The 23,691-nt window shown below is 47.5% G+C and overlaps 1 protein-coding gene across 1 annotated transcript; it reads right to left on the bottom strand.

Annotated features, from left to right (window-relative positions):
• Positions 1-2,179: 2,179 nt before the first annotated feature.
• Desi1 (desumoylating isopeptidase 1) lies at positions 2,180-23,641 on the bottom strand. Its single transcript, XM_028871233.2, has 6 exons — positions 23,306-23,641; positions 14,357-14,378; positions 13,088-13,157; positions 9,186-9,295; positions 7,484-7,606; positions 2,180-4,652 (listed from the first exon to the last, which is right to left on the bottom strand). The coding sequence occupies exons 1-6, from the start codon at positions 23,391-23,393 to the stop codon at positions 4,559-4,561; spliced, it is 507 nt and encodes a 168-aa protein (XP_028727066.1). The 5' UTR covers positions 23,394-23,641; the 3' UTR covers positions 2,180-4,558.
• Positions 23,642-23,691: the final 50 nt, after the last annotated feature.

The raw sequence follows: 23,691 nt of genomic DNA on the forward strand, positions 1-23,691 counted from the left end.
TGTGGGTAAGGCATGTGCTATGTCACACCTGGCACAAATTTTGTTTTGGAAAAAAATAACTTGAGAATTAAAGCATACCTCTTAAACCAAAGTTAGGCTTAGTGAAGCTCACAAAGGCAGGATAAATGGCCCCGTGACCCCATAGCTGGTCTTTGGATGTTTCATAGGGGCTCTCTTCCGTGCCCCTGTACTCAGCTAGTGCTTCTCTACAGATCTGGGCACAGCTTTCCTCACCCAGACTCCCCCGCCACCCCCCACCAGTCTCTGTACAGCTCCTGAGCTTCTCCTCCGGATTCCCATGACCGGAAAGGCCCTGGCCCGACAGACACTGCTGCTTACTCCTGTTCAGCCGCAGCGGCCTCCCTCTGTTCAGCTCCTCCAGGATTCTCATTTGCTGGTTCAGCTGCCTGGAGAGAATGCCCCACTCCACCCTGGCTCTGCATCATCTGGGTTTCAGGTAGATACCTCATCCTTAGAGCAGCCTCCTCTGACCTCCTAACCTCCATCCTCACACACTGTTGTCACCTGGCATCACCCCCTGAGGTCTCCGTCACCTGTGTTTGCCTCTTTTCTCCAGAGTAGGATTCCTGACCGGACAAGGATTCCTTCCCTATTGGCTGCTGTTGTCCCCAACGCACAGAGCCCAGTTATGCCTTCCAGTGGCTCCCGGGGAGATGGCTAGGGGGTGAAGGGTCTCTGGTCTGGAGTTTGAGGGGGACACTAAGGTTGAATGACTTTACCCCAGATTGACTGGCCTCAAGTCTTAAAGTCTAAGGGGGGGGAGTTGTACATCTGTTTTCTGTCATTTTTTCCTCCAGAAGCAAGTCAGACGGCTATACACCTCAGCAGAGAACCGACCTATGCATGTCACTGGTTTAAGGAAATCCACAGCCAATGGCTGCGGAAGTGTCTTAGTAACCTGAAATTTACTGACCATGTGACCCAAGCATCGGGTAGAGTGATCTTTACTTACTGCTTGGTACTACCCTACCAAGGTGGGTAGCCCAGCTGTTATCTGAGTAGGGATCTCAAAGGTTCCCACCTAGCGTGTTCTTACGAAGCCGGTATGTCAGGCAAAGTCATCTCTACTCTGCCTTGTAGAAACCAGCACACTGGAAAGACTCCATACCTCAGTGATGACATGAGAAAATGGCCTGGATTCAAAAATGGCCTTGCCAACCTGCCACCTGGACATTCCTCTGCCCTGTTCCCTCCTGTATAATGGGACCAACCCCCACCCCCTGATCTGTTGTTGGGAAAGCATTACCACAGGCCTGGCCTGCTGGATTTTGCATACAGCCAGTCAGGCTGCATACCTGGCAGTACAAGGGAAGCTTCTAGAAAGCTGGCCACCAACCACAGCACTTGTTCAGGACCATATATGAAATCAGAAGTAAACACTTGCTAATTCATGGAACCAAATGCTCCTTGTTGGGTAGCACTATTCTTGGAGCCAAACTTGACTGCGCACATTGCCTCATAGGAGGGGCCACTGGACCCTCAGTAGAATATTCACCTTCCCCAGCTAGTTGTATGCAATTCTGCCTTACCTGCACATGGCCCTGGGGCTCTAGGAGGTGTCAGAGTATGTAGGCTTCAAAGACTCCATCTATGCAGGGATGGAGAAGCCATCATGCATGCTGGGTACAGACCTTCCAGTGTGGCTGTCTAGGGCTACTCACACTTCTTTCTGTAACTCCCCAACTATGGCTATGAGCACCCTAATAAACGCATTCAATCCAGAAACTTTGTAGGAGGAACTTTGGTTGTCATTGGACCATAAGGAGCGACATTGTATGGTTCTTAAGACAATTCTTCATTCTTAATGCAGGCGAGGCACCAGATCTAGCACGCATCTGGGAGCGCGCGGCGACGCGCACACACACACACACACAACACTCTTACACAATTTTTGGGGAGGCAAAAAAAGGGTCTCACTGTCTCACTATGGAGCTAACGCTGGGTTAAAGTAGCCTCATGCCCATTGCCTTCTCTGGGGCCCTTCCCCCATCTTCCTACACCAATGGTGAGGACCATATACCTTTCTTTACTACCCACGCTCATCCACAAGCCTTCCAGCTAGGCAAAGGCAGCACTCCTGGCCTCTGCAAGGTTAACCTCCCAGGGGATCAGATGGGGAAGCCTGGGGTTGCTTCATGTCAGGATTCACACACATCACACCAGCATAAATGAGTTTATTGCATTAGAAAAAACACCAATGAAAACCAGCAAACACCTCTGTATTAGACATAATAATTAGTTTGACTCCAAGGAATCTCAAAGGAACACGCTTCACTTTGTCTAGAGAGGACAATGGTCTCACGCCTCCACTTCCCTTGTCCCTTGGCCAATGGACCTCCACGGGGTGTCTGTCACGTGGCACGAACACGACTCAGTTCCCGCCCAGCTCACTTGTACATGCCCAGGTGGAGCAGCTGGTCATCAAGAGCACGCTCCTGAGATACTGGGACAGAGATATGTGAAGTGGGATGTGGGGTTCCTGGCCTGGGATTCTGGTGGTGACAGGATTTGCATAGGGAGGAAGAGCTTGCCTTCCTGCAGAGGTCTGAGAAACTGTCCAGTCCTCCCATCTCCCTGTGAGCCATGGGCACAGGCACTGGCATGGACGGCTGCTGGACATGACAGGAGGCTGTTCAAGCAATCAAATGACAAAAATTCTCAGAATATCATGGTATTTGAGTCACTGCTGCGAGGAGGGAAACCAGACGAATCTGGTCACATGGGAAAATCAGTCCAGCACCTGTCAGGAGAGAGGCAAGGGCTCTAGGTAGAGATGCTAGCAGCTGGGGCCAGGCGAATTAAAGGTGACGAAGGCTTTTAGCAACCTCTACCTACCCAGAAGCCAAGCTTTGAACATTCATCCTTCTGGGTCCCATTCTGTTAACAGACCAACAGCAAACAATTCCTGCTGGTGTCCCCTCTAATCTGTCATTGTCACGCACACTTGCAAACCGTTGAGACTTGAGACCCATTTGATTCCAATCTTCAAGTTCCAAACACCACCTGACATCCCAGCTGGACTTGGCCCTGCTCAGGCACCAGGCCAGCACTGAGGCTGAGATCCCGATGAAGCCAACTGATATGGCTACTGGCAAAGACAGCAGGGGAGCCAGCAGCAGCTTTTCAGGGAGGAAAGGCTGCCCCAGAAGGAGCAATTGAGCTCAAGTTTCAGAAGTGGTAGGAGGCCATGGCAGGGGCTCCCACAGATGTGGAGCTGAGTCTCAGGTGCCTGCTCTGAGTCCCCTTCTCCATATCCAGTCCCCAAATTAGCTAGTAGGAGGCTGACACCAAGAAAGGGAACCTTAAGTTCCTTCTAGAGTCCAGAGTCTAGATCATAGACTTCTGGATGATTCCTGCGATGGATCGTAGCGGCACATCACTAGGAAAATGCCCACTCACCCCAACCACACCTCTTAAGGTCAGAACGACGACGATGGAGAGAATGTCTGTTCAAGACACTTTAGGATAATGTGAAAGTCCCTGTTGTAGACAACTTGCCACCTTGAATCTACATCATTATGGTATCCTCTCTACACTGTGGTTCCCTCAGCACTTAGCTGACAAATGCATACCGGTCTGGGTGGGTGGGTGGGTGGGTGGCTCTACTGACTATAAACAAACTGATGTCATTATTTGCAGAAAAGGCCCAGGTCCCTGCCACTGCAGCCTAGACCTCCATGAATGGTGACAGGTCAAGTTATTGCTGAGGAAGAGCAGCTTGGGGGCAGGCAGAGAGGACTGGCATTGAGTCTAGGAGGAAGAGGAATGGCTTTATCCTGTCTTCCCTGTCCTTTGATCCTGAGGCTCTCTCTGGCTGCTCCAGCCCCAGCCTGTGGCCTTGTTCGGGATGAGGGGGTAAACTTGCGGCTAAAGAGTTCACTTAGGTTGAGGCAGTCAGCCTACAGCCGGCCCCATGTCCACCAACTCCTTTGGTTCACTTGCTGCTAGAGGGTGACTGCTCCAGGGAATGGACAGTATAAAACTCAGTGGCGCTCGCCTTTAATCCCAGCACTCGGGAGGCAGAGCCAGGCGGATCTCTGTGAGTTCAAGGCCAGCCTGGTCTACAGAGTGAGTTCCAGGACAGCCAGGGCTACACAGAGAAACCCTGTCTCGAAAAACAAACAAAACAAAACAAAACAACCTCAGCCAGGGCCCAGAGGTGTGGCCCCCTGGGTGGAATGTGGGTATCCTCTGGAAAGAGGGTCCAGGACGGGATTCTCTCAGATTGTGACTCTTTCTTTCTGTTTAAACAAGCACCCCCTTCTCCAGTGCAGAGGACGCTCGGGCAACAGCGTCAGAAGTGAACTCACAGACAAGACAGCCTTAATAAATTAGTATAATACTATTAGAGGGGATGGCATTTGTTCTGTTTCTCGGGAGCACTGTCCTACGTGCAGCCCGACAAGCTCCTTCCCTGGGAAATTTAAAAAGCCGTCCCCATTAGCTCTGATGTAAAATTATAAAATAGAAATCTGGTAGGGTTTGTTTTGTTTAAAAAGGAAAATTCCTGGAGGGCAGGCAGTCCCGTGCAGTCCTGTTAGCTCTGGCCACTGGGTCTGCCCACAGAGTTCCCTCCAGGAGGCTGGATCTGGATGGAGTCCAGGAAGGGTCGAAGCGCTTGTCCAAAGGGCCTGTGGAGAAAGAGACATGCACAGGGAGAGCTTTGCAGTGCAGCCTAAACACAGACAGAACGATGCCCCTGATGGTGGGCATGGCAGCACCACCACACGCTGCCTTCCTTTTCTTTCTTTTGAGACATGTCTCTCTGCAACATAGAGTGATTTTCTTTCTTTCTTTCTTTTTTCTTTTTTTTTTTTGGTTTTTCGAGACAGGGTTTCTCTATGTCGTTTTGGTGCCTGTCCTAGTTCTTATTCTGTAGCCCAGGCTGGCCTCAAACTCAGAGATCTGCCTGCCTCTGCCTCCCGAGTGCTGGGATTAAAGCTGTGCGTCCTCACCACCCGGCGAGAGTGATTTTCAATCTTTAATACTTCGACCCTTTACTACAGTTCATGGTGTGGTGACCCTCAACCATAAAATTACTTCATTCTTACTTTATAACTGCAATTTTGCTACTACTGATATGAATTGTAATGTAAATATCTGACAAACAGTATATCTGATATGGAACCCCCAAAGAGGTTGAGATCCATAAGTTGAGAACTGCTGTTCTACACAGTCTTGGCTGGCCTGGGACTCACCCTGTAGACCAGGCTGGCCTAGAACTCACAAAGATCTGCCTGCCTCTGCCTCCTGAGTGCTGGGGTCAAAGGGAGGAGGGGGTGCAGTATATACGTTCCACTTAGGGCTGAGGACTCTCCAATCTCCTACTTGGCCAGTTGTGGGTCTTGTTACTCAGCATCTCCTGCCACACCGGTCTTCGTAAGGGGGCTTGGTAAGTGGTCCCCAAGGCCCACAGGTTCTCTGCCTGGGAAGCATTTGAGAGGTGGGGCCCATTGGGAGGTCTTCTGGTCACTGGGGACATGCCCTTGAAGGACAAAGTGGAGCCTTAGTTCCCTCTCCTCCTCTCTGCGTCTTGGCCACAAGCAAGCAGCTCCTGCTCTACCACGAGGAGCTTCTTTATCTCAGGCTCAAAGGTAACGGTGTCAGGTGACTATGAATCAAAACCTCTAACGGTGCAGCGTGTCTCTTTATAAACTGATTATCTCAGGTATCTGCTTCAGGATCAGAAAGCTGACCAATAATCTTCTAAATAGCTTGTTTTATGTTTTTTTTTTTTTTTTTTTTTTTGTTGTTGTTCTGGGTTTTTCAAGATGGAGTTTCTCTGTGTAGTCCTGGCTGGTCTTGAACTCACAGAGATCCACCTGCCTCCCGAATGCTGGGATTTGTTCTAGGGTTTTACTCTCACCTCCCTCCTCTGTGTGGGTGCTGCTATCTTATTACTGACACCTGCCAGGCCTGCTGAGCTGTGGGTGAACACTACCCACAGAGAACTAGAGATTTCTGTACTTGATGTATCCTCTTTGTTGTTCCTAGAATAACTTAGCTAGAAAACCACTGTAAAAATGGAGTCTGGTGACTTTTCAGGATCTCTGTACCTGGGAAATAAAGTACTCAGAATGCAGGGGCATATGGATCTCTGTGCATCTGAGGCTAGTACAGTCTATGCAGTCAGTTGTAGGTAGTCAGGACTACACAGTGAGACCCTGTCTCGAAAAATAAAATAAAGCGGCTCATGACACACTCTGGGCATGAGCTTTATCCTCAGAGGTTACTGCCCTCCCCCTCCCCGCATCCCCCCCCCTCACTGAATATGTAACTCAGCCTGGCCTATGTAGCTCAAGCTGGTCTCAAATTCATTGTGATCCTCTTGCCTCAGGCTCACAAATGCTAGGATTCTAAGTGCGTACCACTGTGCCTAGCTGATACGGCCATATTTGAAAATCACCCCTAAGATCAAGGGAATAAAGTACTTGTAAACTGATCCAAGCGTTAAATATCAACCTTAATCCAGACAAGCTCCAGGACCCTACCCATTAAGTAGTAATAGCAAGAATATTTGGCTGCTCAGGAGTGCTCAGGGTCTCAGGACCCAGATCTCTTGGCAGGGAGGCTGGGTCCCACACATCCATCAGGAGAAGGCAGTCCCAGGCCCAGGAGACTGGGTCCCACACATCCATCAGGAGAAGGCAGTCCCAGGCCTGGGAGACTGGGTTCCTCGGCAGCTTTGTTCGTTTGTTTTGTTTTTCCAAACTGAGTTTATTTGCCGGGACCCCAATTCAAGAGAAACTGAGTCAGAGTCAACAAACGGGCACTGTCCTAGAGTGGGCAGAGGCAGTTTGGTACAATCACAAAAGGGAGTGATTAGGATATGGCTTTGGGGGTTTGTGCCCTTTTAGGAGGTGACAGCCGGGTGACGGCCCACAGGCCCTTCTCAAGGCTGGGACCCCATCAGGGGCAGAGGGAACCTCTGCTGAGGGCTGTGTGTGCACTGTAAGTTCAAGCACAAGCAGAACTTGGTCTTTGGAGGGTGTCACAGAGCTCAGGGTGTGGATGACAAAGACAAACAACAGTTATAAACTGGGTCATCCTGTTGTTCCAGATTCTGCCATCTACTTAGATAAGCATTTCTGGGAGATGACTTTGTGTACCAGGCGCTAGGATTTTCTGTAAACATCTAAGCTAGTGTCAAGTGGGTTTCTAAGTTCCGTGGTGGCACTTAAGCCCAGCTCCAAGGAGGTTTAGTGCACACTGGTGGGTGGAACAATGGTGGCCTTCTAGGTGGAACCTGCCATCAAACAGGTCCTACTGGCCAGAAGGATTCTGCTGCCGTAGGGGAGGGGCCCTAAGTTTTCCTGTGCCTCTTCTTCCTGAGACATGGCCTCACACAGCTCAGGCTCCATCAGGAAGCTCACTATGTAGCCGAGGCTGGTCTGAGCCTCTTGACTGCCTCAAATGGGGATTTTCAGGTTGGCAGGGGCGGAAACAGAGTGGTCACACTTACGTGGAGAGAACTTCAGAGGGCAGGTCAGTGATGTAAGAAGGGATCTTCCGCCCAGTCAGGAACTGTGCCACTTCATTGCTGAAGGTGTTACAGTTGTGCTCGAAGAGGTTGTAGGCTTCTCCTCTGCACATGCAAGAGAGGTCGGGGAGCGGGTGAGACAGCCGGCAGCTGAGGGGGCAAAGCCTCACGTGAAGACTATGCTCAGTCCTCTCAAACATTCCAGAAGGGCCGCTGTCTGCAGATCTGAACCTCCGAGAAGTGATTTACAAGGGAAAGATGAACCAAGAATGTATGTTTTCTAGATAGTTCCAGAATTTTTACATTCACAACAGGATGAGGGTCAGAGGTGAACCCTTAATGAAACTGACTAAAGATTTTTTTTAAAAAGACTTACTATTTTTATGTGTATGAGTGTTTGTATGAATGAATGTGTACCATGTGTGCCTACTTCCTGTGAAGGCTAGAAGAGGGGGTCAGAGACTGTTACCGGAGTTACAGTTCACTGTGTGCCTCCATGTGGGTACTGGGACCTGAACTCAGGCCTTATTCTCTAAGATATGCTCAACAAGTGTTTCTTATCCTCTAAGCCAGTGGTTCTCAACCCTCCTAATGCTGTGACCCTTTAATACAGTCCCTCATTTCATGATAACCCCCAACCATTAAATTATTTCGTTGCTACTTCATAACTGTAATTTTGCTTTTGTTATAAATCTTAATGTAAATATCTGATATGAGACACCCAAAGGGATCGAAACCCACAGGTTGGGAGCCATGGCTCTAGCCTCTCCTCTGTATTTTTTTTTAAAAGCTTTTCTAATTCTTATTTCAAATCATGACTTATTTATTTATTTATTATGTACATAGTGTTCTGCCTACATGTATGCTTGCAGGTCAGAAGAGGGCACCACATCTCATTACAGATGGTTGTGAGCCACCATGTGGTTGCTGGGAATCGAACCTGGGTCCTCTGGAAGAGCAGCCAGTGCTCTTAACCACTGAGCCATCTCTCCAGCCCCCTCTGTATTTTTTTTTACATTATTTTCTGTGTATGTGTGTAGGAATACGAGGAAAGTCAGGGGACAATGAGTGAGAGCAGGTTCTCTCCTCCCACGGCGTGGGCTGTCAGGCCCTACGGCAAACGCCTACCTGATGAGCCCTCTCACCAGGCTTTGACTCAGTGGTTTTGTTTTCCTCCGAGACAGGGTTTCTCTCTGTAGCCCTGGCTGTCCTGGATCTCGCTCTGTAGACCAGGCTGGCCTTGAACTCAGAGAGAAGGTGTGCGTCACCGCAGCCTGGCTAAGTTCTCCTTTTTCTTTGGAGACAATCTCCTGCTCAGGTGGCCTTCCACTCCGTATGCAGCTAAGGATGACCTCAAACTCCGGAGGTTCCTGCACTACTTCCTGAGCATGTGCCAACACACCAGTTTAGGTTTTTGTGGTGCAGGGGCTCGAACCAAGGCTTTGTGAATGATGGGAAAGCACTCTACCAACTGAGCTACATGATCAGCCTGACTAAAGCCTCTTAAGCCTGCTGGGATGTATGTCTGCTGTTGAAGAGACCAAGGAGCGGGGGGTTCTTTCGGTCGCCCAGTAATTGCGACGAGGCCAGAGCTCAGTGTCAGGGACGGCCGTCCTGGCTCCACCCCTGAGTGTGAGTGTCAGCAGTGGCGCACACAAGGAGCCACCACCCTGTCCTTACTCACCGGAACAGAGATTCCCCCAGGGAGGACAGGTATTCCAGAAAGATTTCTTCTGTGACTTCTGTGTTCCCCACATCAACCACAGTGTCTGGAGGCCCAAGCAATGTCCCTCCCTGAAAGAGTCAACCCAAGAAAGTCACTAAGTCGCATCTCCATCTCTTTCTCTTTCTTTAGGCTGTTCTGGCGATCAGACCCAGGACCTCATGCATGCTAGGCCAGTATGCTGTCACTGAGACCCTCAACATCCTGTTAATTTTTAAGAAGGGATCTGAGGAACTCCAGGCTATCTTCTCCATTTGTTAAATTATTATGTAACCTGGCTAGCCTCCAACTCACTTGCCTCTGCCTCCCAAGTCCTGGGATTGAAGGTGTGTACTACTGTGCCAGGCTTGAGGGTTTTGTTTAAGATTTATCTTTTTATTTATTTATTAATTATGTATACAGTGTTCTGTCTGCATGTATGCCTGCAGGCCAGAAGAGGGCATTGGACCTCATTATAGATGGTTGTGAGCCTCTATGTGGTTGCTGGGAATTGAACTCAGGACTTCTGGAAGAGCAGTCGGTGCTCTTAACCTCTGAGCCATCTCTCCAGCCACGTGCTGCGCGTGTCGTTGTCCCCCCCCCCCCCTGCCTCTTTTAAATTGTGACTTTCCACACAAAACTACAAAACTCTGTTCCAACAGCTTCATTTTTAACTGCTGGAACACTCTTGTCATAGGAAGAGGGCTATTTTCTGTTTGCTAAGGTTATAGAATTCGGAGTTTGGCTTCTGGCTGCTTGTGGGGCCTGGAAGCTGATTCCTGTGCAGTCTCTACACTGTTTATCATTCTGTTGTTAAAAAGACAGAAACCCGAGTGTGGTGGCGCACACTTTTAATCCCAGCACTCTGATGGCAGAGGCAGGAAGATCTCTGTGAGTTCGAGGCCAGCTTGGTCTACATCTTGAACTCCAGGACAGCCAGGACTACATAGAGAGACCTTGTCTCAAAAAATATAAACAACAACAAAAAGACAGAAACCTGGAACCTGTGGTCTCCTTTGTCCCCAATAGATGATCATAAGGACAGAACATGACAGCTGGGCTGCCACAGGAGACTAAAGGAGTGGGAAGAGTAGCCAAAGGGTAAGCAACAGGACATCAAGGAGGGTAGACTTGGGGAAGGAGAACATTCCAGAACAGAGCTTGCCTATAAAAGCCACTGAATGACAGCCCCAGAGCACTTCCTTTCAGGCTGACATTGTTTTGGCACTGGGGAAGGCATGGTGAGCAGATCAGTAATTATGGTAGCCAGAGGAAAATTACCTAATGTTCCAAAGGATAAGAGGTCACTATTGCAACTCCTATTATTCACCCATGGGACAGATGTATTGAGAACTTACATGTTACTTCTAACACTAGACACTGGGAGTACAATGGATACAAAAAATGAGATTTCTGTCCTCACGGAACTTAAAGGTTATTAGGGAAGGCAGGTAAAAAATTCTATACACCAGTGGATGACAAGAAGCTGAAATAGGCCAGGCAGTGGTGGTGCACACTTTTAGTCCCAGCACTCGGGAGGCAGAGGCAGGTGGATCTCTGTGAGTTGGAGGCCAGCCTGGTCTACAGAGAGAGATCCAGGAAAGGCCCAAAGCTACAGAGAAACCCTGTCTCAAACAAACAAACAAAAAAAGCTGAAATAAGGGCCATGCTGAAAAAACACAGAGCATCATTCCTGAATACCTGTGGCAGGGGAGCCAGGCTGAGATTTGCCAGAGGGAATCACCACCCAGCTCAGACCTGAAGAATGGAGAGGCACATCCAGGGGAAGGCTTAGGGAGCTAGACTGGAACTGGAGTACAGGTTTAAATGCCCAAGCTGGAAGAGGGCAGAGCGGGGGAAGACAGAACCTGAAAAGAGGATGGCTAGGAAGGATCCATAGACAAGCTCAGCGGGAGACCCTACTGCCTTTGGCTAAAGCAGGGACATACTTTGAAACATGAAATTCCTTTAAAAACACGCCCCCCCCCAAAAAAAAAAACCCAAAAAAATCACCCAGCATCTCGAAACTCAGTATGTAGGGCATAGTAGCACATGCCTTTAGCCCCAGCAGGCAGGAAGCAGAGGCAGGAGGACCTTTTTTAGTTCAAGGCCAGCCTGTTCTACCTAGAGAGTTCCAGGATAGTCAGGGCTATGTAATCCCAGCACTAGGGTGACAAGGAGGGAGGTCAGCAGCTCAAGGACACCCATGGCTACATGGTGAGTTTGATGCAAGCGTGGACGTGCATATCTTTAATTGGGAGGCAGAGGCAAGAAGATCTCAGAGATTCAGTCTGTCTCCCACATGGAGGACAGAGGGAGATCAGGCTAGCTCACAGGTCCAGTCTAGACAGGAAGTGGCCAGGACTGCAGTGAAGCTCTGGAGGGATGGGAAGAGATGAAGAGAGGCAGACTGACTTAAGACACACTGACAAGTAGAACGTCCGACCGGGCTTTCTGGATGCAAACATGCCTATGATCCCAGAATGTGGGAGGTAAAGATGAGCAGTGGGAGGGCTCAAGCTGAAATAATCAGCTGCACAGTGATCTTGAGGCCAGCCTCAGCCACAAGAGACCTTTTTATCCCAAAAAGCAAACACAAAAAGAAGTGACCAGGCCTAATGAAATATTTGTTATAGGCAGGGTGGTCAGTGAAAAATCAAGAATGACTCCCTACTTATGGTATCAAAATGGATGGTCTTTGCTTGAGTCCATCCCATGACAATCCTGAGGTGGCTCTGAGAGAAATGTTCTGAGAAGGACATGGGTATTCTTCCTCTCTCCTCTCCTCCCCCACTCCCATGCTGAGAGTGCAATATGGGGCGTTGACGCTAGGCACGTGTTCACCGAGACACACCTCCAACTACTGAAAGCATCTTAAGGCCTTCACTCTCTCTTTGGCTTTACCATTTTTTTTTTAAACATTTATCTACTTGTGTGTATATACGTGTGCATGCAAACAAAGTGATCAGAGCACAACTTGTAGGAATCACTAGATGGGTCCCAGGGATCAAATTCAGGTCATCAGAGTTGGTAGCTAGCAAGTAACTTTCTCGTGTTAACCATCTCACCAGCCCTAGTTTTTGATATGTATTTTTAATTTAAAACTTACTTTTATGTGCATGGGTGTTTTGCTTGCATGTATGTCTGTGCACTACCTGCATGTGGTACCTGAAGAGGGCACTGGATCCTCTGGAACTAGAGTTATAGTCAGTTGTTAGCTGCCACATGTGGGTGCCGGAAATCAAACCTAGGTCTTCTGGCAGAGCAGCCAGACTGTTAACAATCTCTCCCTGGAAGCTCTGTTTCATTATCTATCACAGCGTGCGCACACACGAGCTCCAGCCAGAGGACTGAGGACAAGTTAAGGGATGGTTCTCTACTTCTGTGGATGTTCTAGAGATTGAACTCAGTTTGTCAGGCATGGTGACAAGCACCTGGACCTGCTGTGTATTTCTGAGCACAGCACTAGTCCTTGTTAGGAGTGCTTTTTTGAGATAGCGTCTCATATAACTCAGGTTAGCCTTGAATTCAATAGGCAGCCAAGAAAGACTTGAACTCCTGATCCTCCTGCCTATACCCACAAGTATTAGGATTACAAAACTGTTCAGTTTAAGTCTTTTTTTTTTTTTTTTTTTTTTAAGAAAGTGTCTCTGTAGCCCTGGCTGTTCTGGAACTCTCTGCAGACAAGGCTGGGCTTGAACTCACAGAGATTCATCTGCTTCTGCTTTCCAAGTACCGGGATTAAAGGCCTGTGCAGCACACCACCGTACTTGGCTTATGTATGGCTACACGAGGAACTGCCACGAGTCAGAGGAACACGATAGAAGCCAAATTTCTCAGGCTACAGGAACCCCCGAAATCTGCAGGTCAGTGGGGACACTCACCGGGGGACAGCTGGAAATGCCGCCGCTGCCGAAGAAGAACTCGTCCTTGTGTACAACTATAGAGGTGTGCCTGTCACAGAGAGGGACAGTGAGCCAGAAAACTGGTAACTTCCCAAGAAAAAGAAAGCACCATACTGCAGTGAGAACAATTTCTGCCCACAGATGTCCCTGTGACGGCCAATTTCATATTAGCCAGGTGAAGACACGAGTAAGACATACTCAGTGTCCCTTTGAGTCTGGGATGACTGATCTAGAACTGTCCCCATCTCCATCCCCAATTCACAGATGCTCAAGTCCCTTGTCTACAATGGAACAGACATACACAGAACTTACACACACCCTTAAGTACACTTTGAATCATTTAAAGATGACACACAGTATTGTACATGATGTAAATGCCATACAGTCACTGCACTCTACTGTTCAGGGAATAATGATAAAAGAGTCTGTACGTTTAGGATAAGCACTTTTATATTTCAGAACATTTTACATCTTCCTTTTTCTTTTTTTCCTTTTGTAAGACAGAGCCTCACTATGTAGCCCTGGTGGGCCTGGAGCTCCCCACGTAGACAAGACTGGCCTCTATTTCAGAGATCTGCTTGCCTCTGCCTCCCCTCCTAGGTGCTGGGATTAAAAGTGTACGCAATCACTCCCAGCTAACATTCAGGATTTTGACACTGCTTCCAGGAGCTAACTTAGGCACAGGAGAATGGACGGCACAGCAGCAGACTCCTTTTTTGGAACATTTCCAATCTGCAGTAGGTGGGACTCGGGGACAAAGGTGGCAGACAGCACCACAGATCGGTGTCCTCCCTCTGGACATTGGGGTGGATGACGCTATTGTAGGAAGCATTAATGGAAGGTGATTACCCGTAGGTGATAGTAGCACCCTCCCTCTAGCTCTGACATGGAAGTCTCTAGACATGGCCAACATCGTGTGAGCTGGAGGGACAAAATCAGCTCCACGGAGAGCTGCTGTTTTAGAATAGGGGAAATTGGGGGCTGGAGAAATGGCTCAGCAGTTAAAAGCACTGCCTATCCTTCCAGAGGACCCAGGTTCTATTCCCAGCACCCACATGGTGGTTCACAACTGTTTGTAACTTGAGTGTGATGGAATCCGACACCCTCTTCTGGCTTCCTGGGCAGCAAGCACTTACATGGGACACAGACATACATACACCCTTACCATAAAAACAAAAATTCAAAAGATATCTCTAGAAAAAAAGGGATATGGGATAGCGTCAATATGAGGAGTCCCACCCCACTTACCAAATGCCTTCCAGTTGCTTCCCTGTGGAAAAAAAGAGAGGATTAGCCATTTGGGACAAGACTGAATGCCCCCCTCAGCCTGGGTAAACTTAGAACTCACTCAAACCAGGAGAAAACTGTTAGAGACCTCCTGGAAGTCTTTCTAGAAACTCAGCTCTTCCATGGCAGTTCTCTGGTTGTGACAAGGGTGCACTGTGTTCAGGAAGTTCAGAAGCAACTTTGCTTTATCAGAAAGCAAATAAAAACACTGGCACACGTGTTTATTTCCCAGCTGGGGTTAAATCAACTATGTCATTTACAGCAAACCCACAGTAAAACAATGAAGGATGTTACCTAGCTCTCCGTTAAGGTGCAAGTCTTAAGAAAACAATGGAACCAAACTAAATGGTGTGTTCTAAAAAGGCAATGCACATTTATTTGGTGCTGGGGACTGAATGAAGGCAGGTGTATGAGCATGCTAAGCACATGCTCTCCCACTGACCTGCACTTGGGGCCTATTATCCTATTCTTCTACCTACCAGCTACCTGCAGAAGCTCCAAGTGGAAAGAGACACACATAAATAACGAACTAAACACAATGCTGATAAGCTCTGAAACAGTGGTAAAAACAGGGTGCTATGTTAATAAAGATGAAGAGCTACCTTCAAGAGCTTGATTTCAGCCAATGAAGGAGCGAGCAGGGGCAAAGATGGTTGTATCTGCCAGAGAGAAGTCTGTACAAATAAGTGAAGACTGAGATAAGGTCTCATGCATTCTAGGCTGGCCTCTAACTGGCTATGTAGCCAAGGATGACCTTGAATTCTGATTCACTTCCACCTTCTGGGATTAAAGACGTTTATCACCACTTTCAGTTTATGTGATACTAGGGATCAAGTCCAGGGGTTTGTGCATGCTAGATAAGCGCTTTGCCAGTGGAGCCATGTTCCCAGACCTATTCTCACATAGTTAAATGTTACACAGTGCACATTTATAATCATTTTAAAAAGATGAAAAGAGCTCTGTTTTAAGTTGGGCACTAGTGGCTCACGCTTTTAATTCCAGCACTCAGGAGGCAGTGGCAGATGGATCTCTGAGTCTGAGGGCAGCCTAGCCTACAGAGCGAGTTCCAGGACAGCCAGACGGACGTTTTGTCTAGTATGAAAAGAAAGACAAGATGTGAAGATGAGTTTGTTGGTGATGCTGAGGTAGAAATGCATGAGCCTACCCTTGGGAAGAAAAGAATGAGGACCATAGCCTTGGCAGGATGGCAGGCACGGGAAAAAGCAGGCTCCCCCGTGTTTTAATTTTTTGGCAGGATTAGGATGAGAGAAGGTGAGGTGTGGTAGTGCAAACTCTGAAAGTAGGGCACAAAGCCCTTGGGGGACATGAATTAGACTCGTGGATATTAGCACAGCATAGAGAGGATTACTTCCCACCGGGATGTCCTCAGTCATGTGGCTCTGTGCCTCTAAGCTTATTGGCACATCCAGCACATTCACTCTGAGGCCTACGCAGGAGTATGGATGTGGGAAACAAAGAGAAGACATGGGTGTCAGCTCACAGATGATCGAAGGTGTAGGGCCAGGGGTGCTGGTGTCTGCCTTCACTGTCCAGGAGTAAAGAGGCACCGGAAGTGTTGGGGTGAGCACTCCATCTGCTCTTAGCCTTGGAGCTGGAGACTGTAAACATACAGACACACAGGCCACCAGTCCCAGCATACTGCTGCTGCTATGCAGATGCCTATTACTAAGAGTTAAGAGGATGGCAGTGAGGAACTCCTGAGGCACAAGCCTCTTTGCAGGTGGCCTTTCGTCTCAGTTTGGTAGGGAAAGGGAACATGTTAGCTCTATGGTATAGATCAAGTGCAGCCCTGGTTCACTCCACATAACCCTCCCCTAGCAACATAGTGCTTTAACTGGCACTTCACCAACAATGAGATGCTTACGTGTTAACTGGAAACTCTGCTTACTCTCTGGGAAAAAGGAAAAGGAAGCATTTGTATAATGCAGCCCTCTGCCGTCATTATTATAAGAAAATAATGCTGGGTGGTGGTGGTGTATACCTTTAATCCCAGCACCCGGGAGGCAGAGCCAGCCTGGTTTACAGAGCAAGATCCAGGACAGGCATCAAAACTACACAGAGAAACCTTGTCTCGAAAAAACAAACAAACAAAAAACACCCCCCCCAAAAAAAAATTGCTTATTAGCAGATGGGTTTACCCTCCTTGTCGTGGAGAGAGAAGGGGTGCCAGGAGATCACCATGGAGGTAAAGCTCGGTGGTATGTGCCTTACACCATGCACAAGGCACCAAGTTCTAACCTGAGCACCACAAAGTAATATATTCTAAAAGGTAGGCTTAAGCTGGGTGGTGGCGGTGGCGGCGCAAGCCTTTAATCCCAGCACTCAGGAGGCAGAGGCAGGCGGATCTTTGTGAGTTCGAGGCCAGCCTGGTCTACAGAGCGAGATCCAGGAAAGGGGCAAAGCTACACAGAGAAACCCTGTCTCGAAAAAACCAAAACCAAACCAAAACAAAACAACAACAACAACAAAAAACAACTAAAAGGTAGGCTTAAAAACACTGAACAGTATAGTACCATAGTCTTTAGAGTCAGTACAGGATTTTTTTTTCCTAGTGTAAAAATAACTGTATCAGATGTGATAATATGCACCTGTAACCCTAGCACTTGGAAGGCTGAGGCAGGAGATTTGCTGTTTGACCAGCCTGAGGTACAGGATATGTAGGTCAAATAAACCCTTCCCTCCCCAAGTTGCTCTGGTCATCAAAGTGTTTACCACAGAAATAGTAACCCTAACTAGAACACTATATATATATTTTTTTTTTTTCTTAACAGAACTGGACTTTGTTGTAGAATCTGACATAGGAAGGCTGGTGTCTAGTGTGTTAAACATGAGGTGGCTGCAGATGTTAAGCAGGAGTATGCAGAGCTGCAAGCTACATTGGTTTGCATTTTGCACAGTAAAGATGAAGGATTCCTATTCCCTCATTCCTTCAGTGGATATAAAACAGTGAACACACAATGAACAATAAGAATGAAAACAAAGCACAATAGAGGGCACTAAAACACACAAGAAAAAACAAAACCCTCTCTCAGATTTGAATAAATTCTAGTTAATCTCCAAGTCTGAGTCATTCATATAATCAATACTGGGAAAGAGGGTACAGTTCAGTGGGGCACCACCCACGTGGGTGCTCACATCCCTTAAGGAGCGCCCACTCTTGGCAGTCACTGGGGTACTGTGGGGTACTCTGCGGAATGGGTGTCTCTGCCTCCAGAAGCTCCGGGCTCCTGCTGAAAAGATTCAAGCAGCTGCTGCATTTATCTTGGCATGCAACTGCCATCTCTTTTATATGGTTATTTCATTTTATACATGCACGCACATTACTTCTCAAGAAATTACACCTGAAGAGGCCCTACTGCTATTGTCCTAGGATCTAGATATAAAGACCCAAATAGTCACTGCATTCTGTCAAGATGAACGCAGATTCGGTGATTTTTTTTTTTTTTAATTTTTTAAACCCATGGCATGCTAGGCAAGCACTCTAACATGCAATTTCCTAAAACTTTAACCTGAGAACAATTTGATGAGCTCCTAAGAAAAAAATAACTGTTAGGCATACATATAAGACTGAGTTAGAAACATGAAACACCTGTTAGCTTTGTTACAAAACCAATTTCAGGGCTGGGGAGATGGCTCAGTGGGTAAATGTGCTCCTCATGCAGGCCTGAGGACCGGAGGCAGGACAACCTAAAGTTCAAAACCAGCCTAAGCTGCATCATGAGACCCTATCTTAATCCCCCACTCCTCCAAAGCCTCTGCCTTTATCTCTACATGATTTTTCACAAAAAGAGGTCAGGAAATTTAAAGAGTAGCTGAAGTTATTAAGAAGAGCAGAAGGACAATTTTAATACTAATTATATTAGCCAAATAGTGATATGGGGAGAAAAGGTGCAATTAAGCTGTCCACTCAATTAGAGTGCCAAGAATAATCGCGGCAAGTGAGGTACTGCAGAACACACACACACTTTCGTGGGAGGCACATGTCCTCAGAATAGGACAGGATAGGGGCCAGAGGGATGGCTCAGTGGTTAAGAGCTTCAAAGGGCCCAAGTTTGGTTCCCAGTCGCCATGTCCAGTGGTCCACACTGCCTGAAACTCTAGTCTTGGGGATCCAATGCCCTCTTCTGGCTTCCACGGGCTCCAGCACACATGGGGTACATTCAAACGAAGGTTATCAGGCTTGTATAACTAGAGCTTTTATCCACGAAACTATTTCCCCAGCCCAGAAATGTGTTTGTTGTTGTTGGTGTGTGTGTGTGTATGTTTTGTCTTTTTGTTTTCTTGAGACAGGGTTTCTCTGTGTAACCCTGGCTGTTCTGGAACTCACTTTGTAGACCAGGCTGGCCTCGAACTCAGAGGTATGCCCGCCTTTGCCTCCCAAGTGCTGGGATCAAGGTATGCGACACCACCACCCAGTGTGTTTGTTTTTTAAATTTTACTTACTGCTGTAGTATACTCTCACATGTGGCATACAGGCAAACATAAATAAAACTTAAAAAAGAAAAAAAAGGACAAGATAATTTAGTGATGTCTAAGTCTGTGTTATTTAAGTCAACTATGAACTATGCCAGAATCGAATAAGGTCTTGAAGTTATCTTTTTTTAAAATTTATTTTTATTTTTTTTGAAGTTATCATTTTTAAAAGTAACTTTATTATTATTTCTGTGTACAAATGTGCACCTGGGAAGGTAGAGGAGTGTCAGAGTCCCTGGGGCTGGAGTTACAGGCAGCTGTGAGCTACCTGACATGGGTACTAGGAACAGGTCCTCTGCAAGAACAGCATGTGCTCTTAACCACGGAGCCTTCTCTCTGGCCCCTGGAAGGAAATTTACATGACTAAAGTGTGACATGGATTTGCTGTGTGAAAAGGAGGGCTAAGAGGGGTGGGCACAGTGCTAAGAAGAGGAGTAGCACACACAGGGAACCCAGATTTTTTTCAGTAAATCTTGAGACGTCTGTCTAAGGTCACCTTTAGACATCTGAACAAGGAACCCACTTTACATTAGCTGTAAGGGAACACATTACCTTGGACGGCTGGTATTAGCAGAATGGTGGTGAGATAAGCTGAGTCCATAACCCAGCTCAGCTGTGTGACTTGGGGCAAATAACAAGACCTATTTCACAAGGTGTGGTAAGGATGCCAGTGTCCGCAACTCAGGAAAAGGGGTGGGGGGGTGGGCTTGTGACAAGTTCTCAACTACTCTGCTATATTCTTCTAGAATTCCTCTCAAACATGAGTAAATAAACACATTAATTTTAGCACATTTACAAATGTGTGGGTGCAGAACGTTGCACACGTGGCAGTGAGAAGGCAACTTTCTGGAGTTGGCTCTCTTCTTAGGTTCTGGGGACCAAAGTCAGGTGGTCAGGCTGGTGACAAGGGTCTTAACCTGATGAGCTGTCTTGCTGGCCCATACAAATGACCTCTTTTTTTAAAGTGTACATATATTTGGGAATGAGAAATCAATATATGGGAACTAACTGAATGTGGGTATATCCAACTTTGATGATGATGCTAGCATCTCAAAGGGAACAAGAGAAAGGCCGTGCCTATTTACACTCTATTTGTTTTTTTGAGACAGGTTTTCTCTTCATAGCCCTGGGTGTCTTTGAATTCACTATATAGGTCAAGCTGGCCTTGAACTCACAAAGATCCACCTGTTTCTGCCTCCCAAGTGCTTCGATTAAAGGTGTTCGCCACCATACCCAGCATCCAGTCAGTTTATTTATTTATTTATTTATTTATTTATTTATTTATTTTTGTTTTTCGAGACAGGGTTTCTCTGTGTAGCTTTGTGCCTTTCCTGGATCTCGCTCTGTAGACCAGGCTGGCCTCAAACTCACAGAGATCCGCCTGCCTCTGCCTCCCGAGTGCTGGGATTAAAGGCGTGCGCCACCATTGCCTGGCCAGTCAGTTTATTTTTAGAGAAGCGTTTACTGAGCACAACCAGAGCACTGCCTGAGCACACATTTAATCCCAGCACTCGGGAGACAGAGGTAGGCAGATCTCAGTGTTCAAGGCCAGCCTGGACTACAAACAAGTTCCAGGGTAGCCAGAGCTACACAGAGAAACCCTGTCTCCAACCCCCCCCCCCCAAAAAAAAAAAACCCCAGTAATAATAACAACACCAGCAACAACAATCACTACTACCAGAGTGCTGGCTGCCCTGTGCTTGCTTCTCAGAGACAGGCTCTCACTCTGCAGCCCCAGGTAGCCTCAAACTTGTTATCCTCCTGCTTCAGAGTGCTATGAACTACCTGGCTTTTCTTAAATGTTTTTAACTTTAGAAAGTAATGACTATGATTTTTGCTAACTCTTCTTTCCTTCGTTTTGTAAAAGGGAATAAAGACAATACAGGAAAAAGGAGAATTAAATTTGTAGCAAGGCTCTAGCCTCTGATGTGCCACACTAGTGGAGCTTCATGTTTGGCTGATACCTTCTAGAGCATCACATCTGTTTAAAGGGACAGCGTGCCAGGGATGTAGCTCAGTGATGGGACGCTTGACTAATATACTTGAAGTGCTTGGGTCCAAGCCCCAGGGGCTAAGGGTGGTGAGTCTATCACTTCACCTGTCTTATATTCTTCCCCCTTTACAACCATACTCCCCACACGGCATTTTTCAGCCCCTCCAACAACCAGGCTTTCATGCTCTAGATCTTGGCTGGTCAATCCTTTTATCTAGAGGCCTCTAACTCCCACATCATCTTCCATGGATGGTTGCTTCTTCCTCATCCTATATTTTCAGCTTAAAAGGCACAGCTTCTGAAACTCTTATTTAAAACCAAGTTTCCTATATTATTTTCTATCTTGGCATTTAGCACAGATCACAATTTGATTTTAATATATACATATGTATTTAATATATATACATAAATTTCCCACACTAACTAGCTTCATGATTGCAAACATCTCTGTTGGTTCTACTCACCTCTGTTAAACATTAACACATACATCAGCATATGCTAAACACTCCAATATTTGTTTAATGAACAACAATCTCTAGTGTCTCTTTTGGGTAAAAATAATTTTTTTGGATATTAGGACAAAAAATAACTAGTATAAGGGGGGAAGGCTTTATGGGTCTAGGAGACAGACAATGCCTTCCTGTGATAAAACTAGACAAACGGCTTCAGTCCAAGGTTTAGCTAGAACCTGACTGATAGAATCTACTAATGACTCAAGCGTCCCACAACTGATAAAGAAGACTGGGAAGTTTTGTTTTCAGATTTGCCTTACTTCCTTCTTAGGTGTGCTGGAGACTGAACTCAGGCCTTGTGCGGGTGTTAAGTAAGGCCTCTACCACTGAGTCATACCTTGACCCTAAGCCCTGCAAACAACCCATGACCTAGGTACAAACCACTCTCCAATAAAGGGATGGCTTGGCTACATAAGAATGATCTGAAAAACTCATTAACAATACAGATTTCCAAAAATTCTGTTTTAGTGTTTGTGAAGCATGGCTCTATGATTCATACATTTAAAACTTACAGATGCGCACATGTATTTAAACAATAAGAAAAGTTTGGGGTAAAGCTTCCCCTTCACTCCACGTCTGCTTTCATACCACATACCAGTTTCTTTGGTGGAGGAACTGTTTTAACCTCATCTCTCTCTCCATTTTCTTTCTTCCTTCCTTCCTTCCTTTCTTTCTTGCACTATGTATTGAACTCGAACCCTCTTGTCTCAGCTTCCTTAGTACTAGGATCACAGGTATGCTTCACCACAGGTTGCTCTAATTTTTTTTTTTTCAATTCCAATTTAACCATGTATGTTGGAAATGAATGTATCTGTTTTTTGTTTCAGTGCTGGAGATCAAGCTTGAAGCAAGCCAAGCAAGAACTCTTCCAGCGAGTGAGCTACGACCTTAGTCAGGTGTGTTTTTAACAAACGTTCTAGATGATTCTGATGTGAAGCCAAATTTGGAAACCACTCACTGGCCCAGAGTTGAAGGATTAAGTTCAACTCAGTGACACATCACAAATGGATGGCCCTCAAAAGTTGCCTTGCTTCCTTATCTCTGCCCCTTGTCCTGCCTGGGAAGCACTAAGCCCTTCTTCAGGAAACTAGCTATTCAAACGAACAACCCAAAACTATGTCATTTTTCAATACCTGAAATCCTTTTTTGTCCACCATTACCTGAAAAGACAAACCTGGCAAGTCCTATGTGACACAGACATTTTGGTATTTGACTTGAAGTTGGACCTATACTGAAGGGCTGCTTTTCTCTCTCAGCACGAAAACATTCGATCTGAACACAATCGAAGTATCTCCCTTTACTACTCCTTACTGATACAACAGCCTCCCGTCCTCCCCCAGAATTGCTTTTTTTTTCACCATCTGGTCAAAGGCAATTAACTGTTGAGCGAAGACCGCCTTGTCGGGACGGAGTGTGATTAGTTCCAAGTTCTGGCTCCGGCTGACCTAAGTTGACCTAACCTGGAACCTGGCGAGGGGTGAGGCCCTCGGCCGCTCTAGCGCTCACTTCCCATCCACTCCGAGGACTGCAGGGCGAGTTTCCTTTTGGCGCGAGGGCAGTGACTCCGAGGGCCACCAGAGAATCTCCTCTGCAGTGTCGCTCCCACCACCAGGGACACGCGCGGGAGGCACCCTGGCTTTCTCGACTTTGAGCCAAGGAAGGGTGTAGAGGGTTCCCCCAAGAAGCCAGGGGAACCCGCCAAGATCAGTCGGCTTACCCTAGCCCCTAGCTGAAGGGCTTGCTCCCAGCCAGCAAGGAGAGCGTGTGTGTGTCTCCTTGGATTCGATCAAGGAGCTGGAAAAGCGGTTCAGGAAACCCCACCCCACTCTCACCCGTGGGCCCCTCTTCCCGGCTCGGCAGGGCGCTGCGGGCGGCCACCTGCCTTCTTCCCACGGGCCCCGGGCCCCTCACCCAGCATGATGGGGCTGAGCCTCCGGGCCAAGCCCTTGGACAGGTCGTACACGTAGAGCTTCACCGGATAGAGATTCGGCGGCTCCATCAGGACCCGTGGCGGCGGCCACGATGGCACTCGGGCACCCGGCAGCGGCTTGGACCTTCCGGTACCCGACCAAGGTGGAGAGAGGAGGGAGCTGGGGACCGAGCCCGGGCCCGGGCTGAGGGCGGGGGAGAGGCGGCCCTGCGCTACCCGCGCCCCCGCGCCCGCGACCAGCAACGACTACTGTGAGGTGACAGAGATCCCAGAGACTCCGCACGGAACATGGGGCGGGGGCGGGGACGCACTTTCGCGCATGTGCGTTCGGTGCTGACGGGCCTCGGGGGCGGGGCTTCGAAGGAAG

Source organism: Peromyscus leucopus, chromosome 20 (assembly GCF_004664715.2).
Source record: "Peromyscus leucopus breed LL Stock chromosome 20, UCI_PerLeu_2.1, whole genome shotgun sequence".
NCBI classification, from domain to species: Eukaryota; Metazoa; Chordata; class Mammalia; order Rodentia; family Cricetidae; genus Peromyscus; species Peromyscus leucopus.

What these genes read in the sequence shown, in the direction of transcription:
- Desi1 (XM_028871233.2), bottom strand. Translation starts at nt 23,393, where the DNA reads ATGGAGCCGCCGAATCTCTATCCGGTGAAGCTCTACGTGTACGACCTG. An exon ending in AAGCAACTGGAAGGCATTTG is followed by an intron (nt 13,158 to 14,356) that starts GTAAGTGGGGTG and finishes TCTCTGTGACAG; the next exon opens with GCACACCTCTATAGTTGTAC. An exon ending in GCATTTCCAGCTGTCCCCCG is followed by an intron (nt 9,296 to 13,087) that starts GTGAGTGTCCCC and finishes TGACTCTTTCAG; the next exon opens with GGAGGGACATTGCTTGGGCC.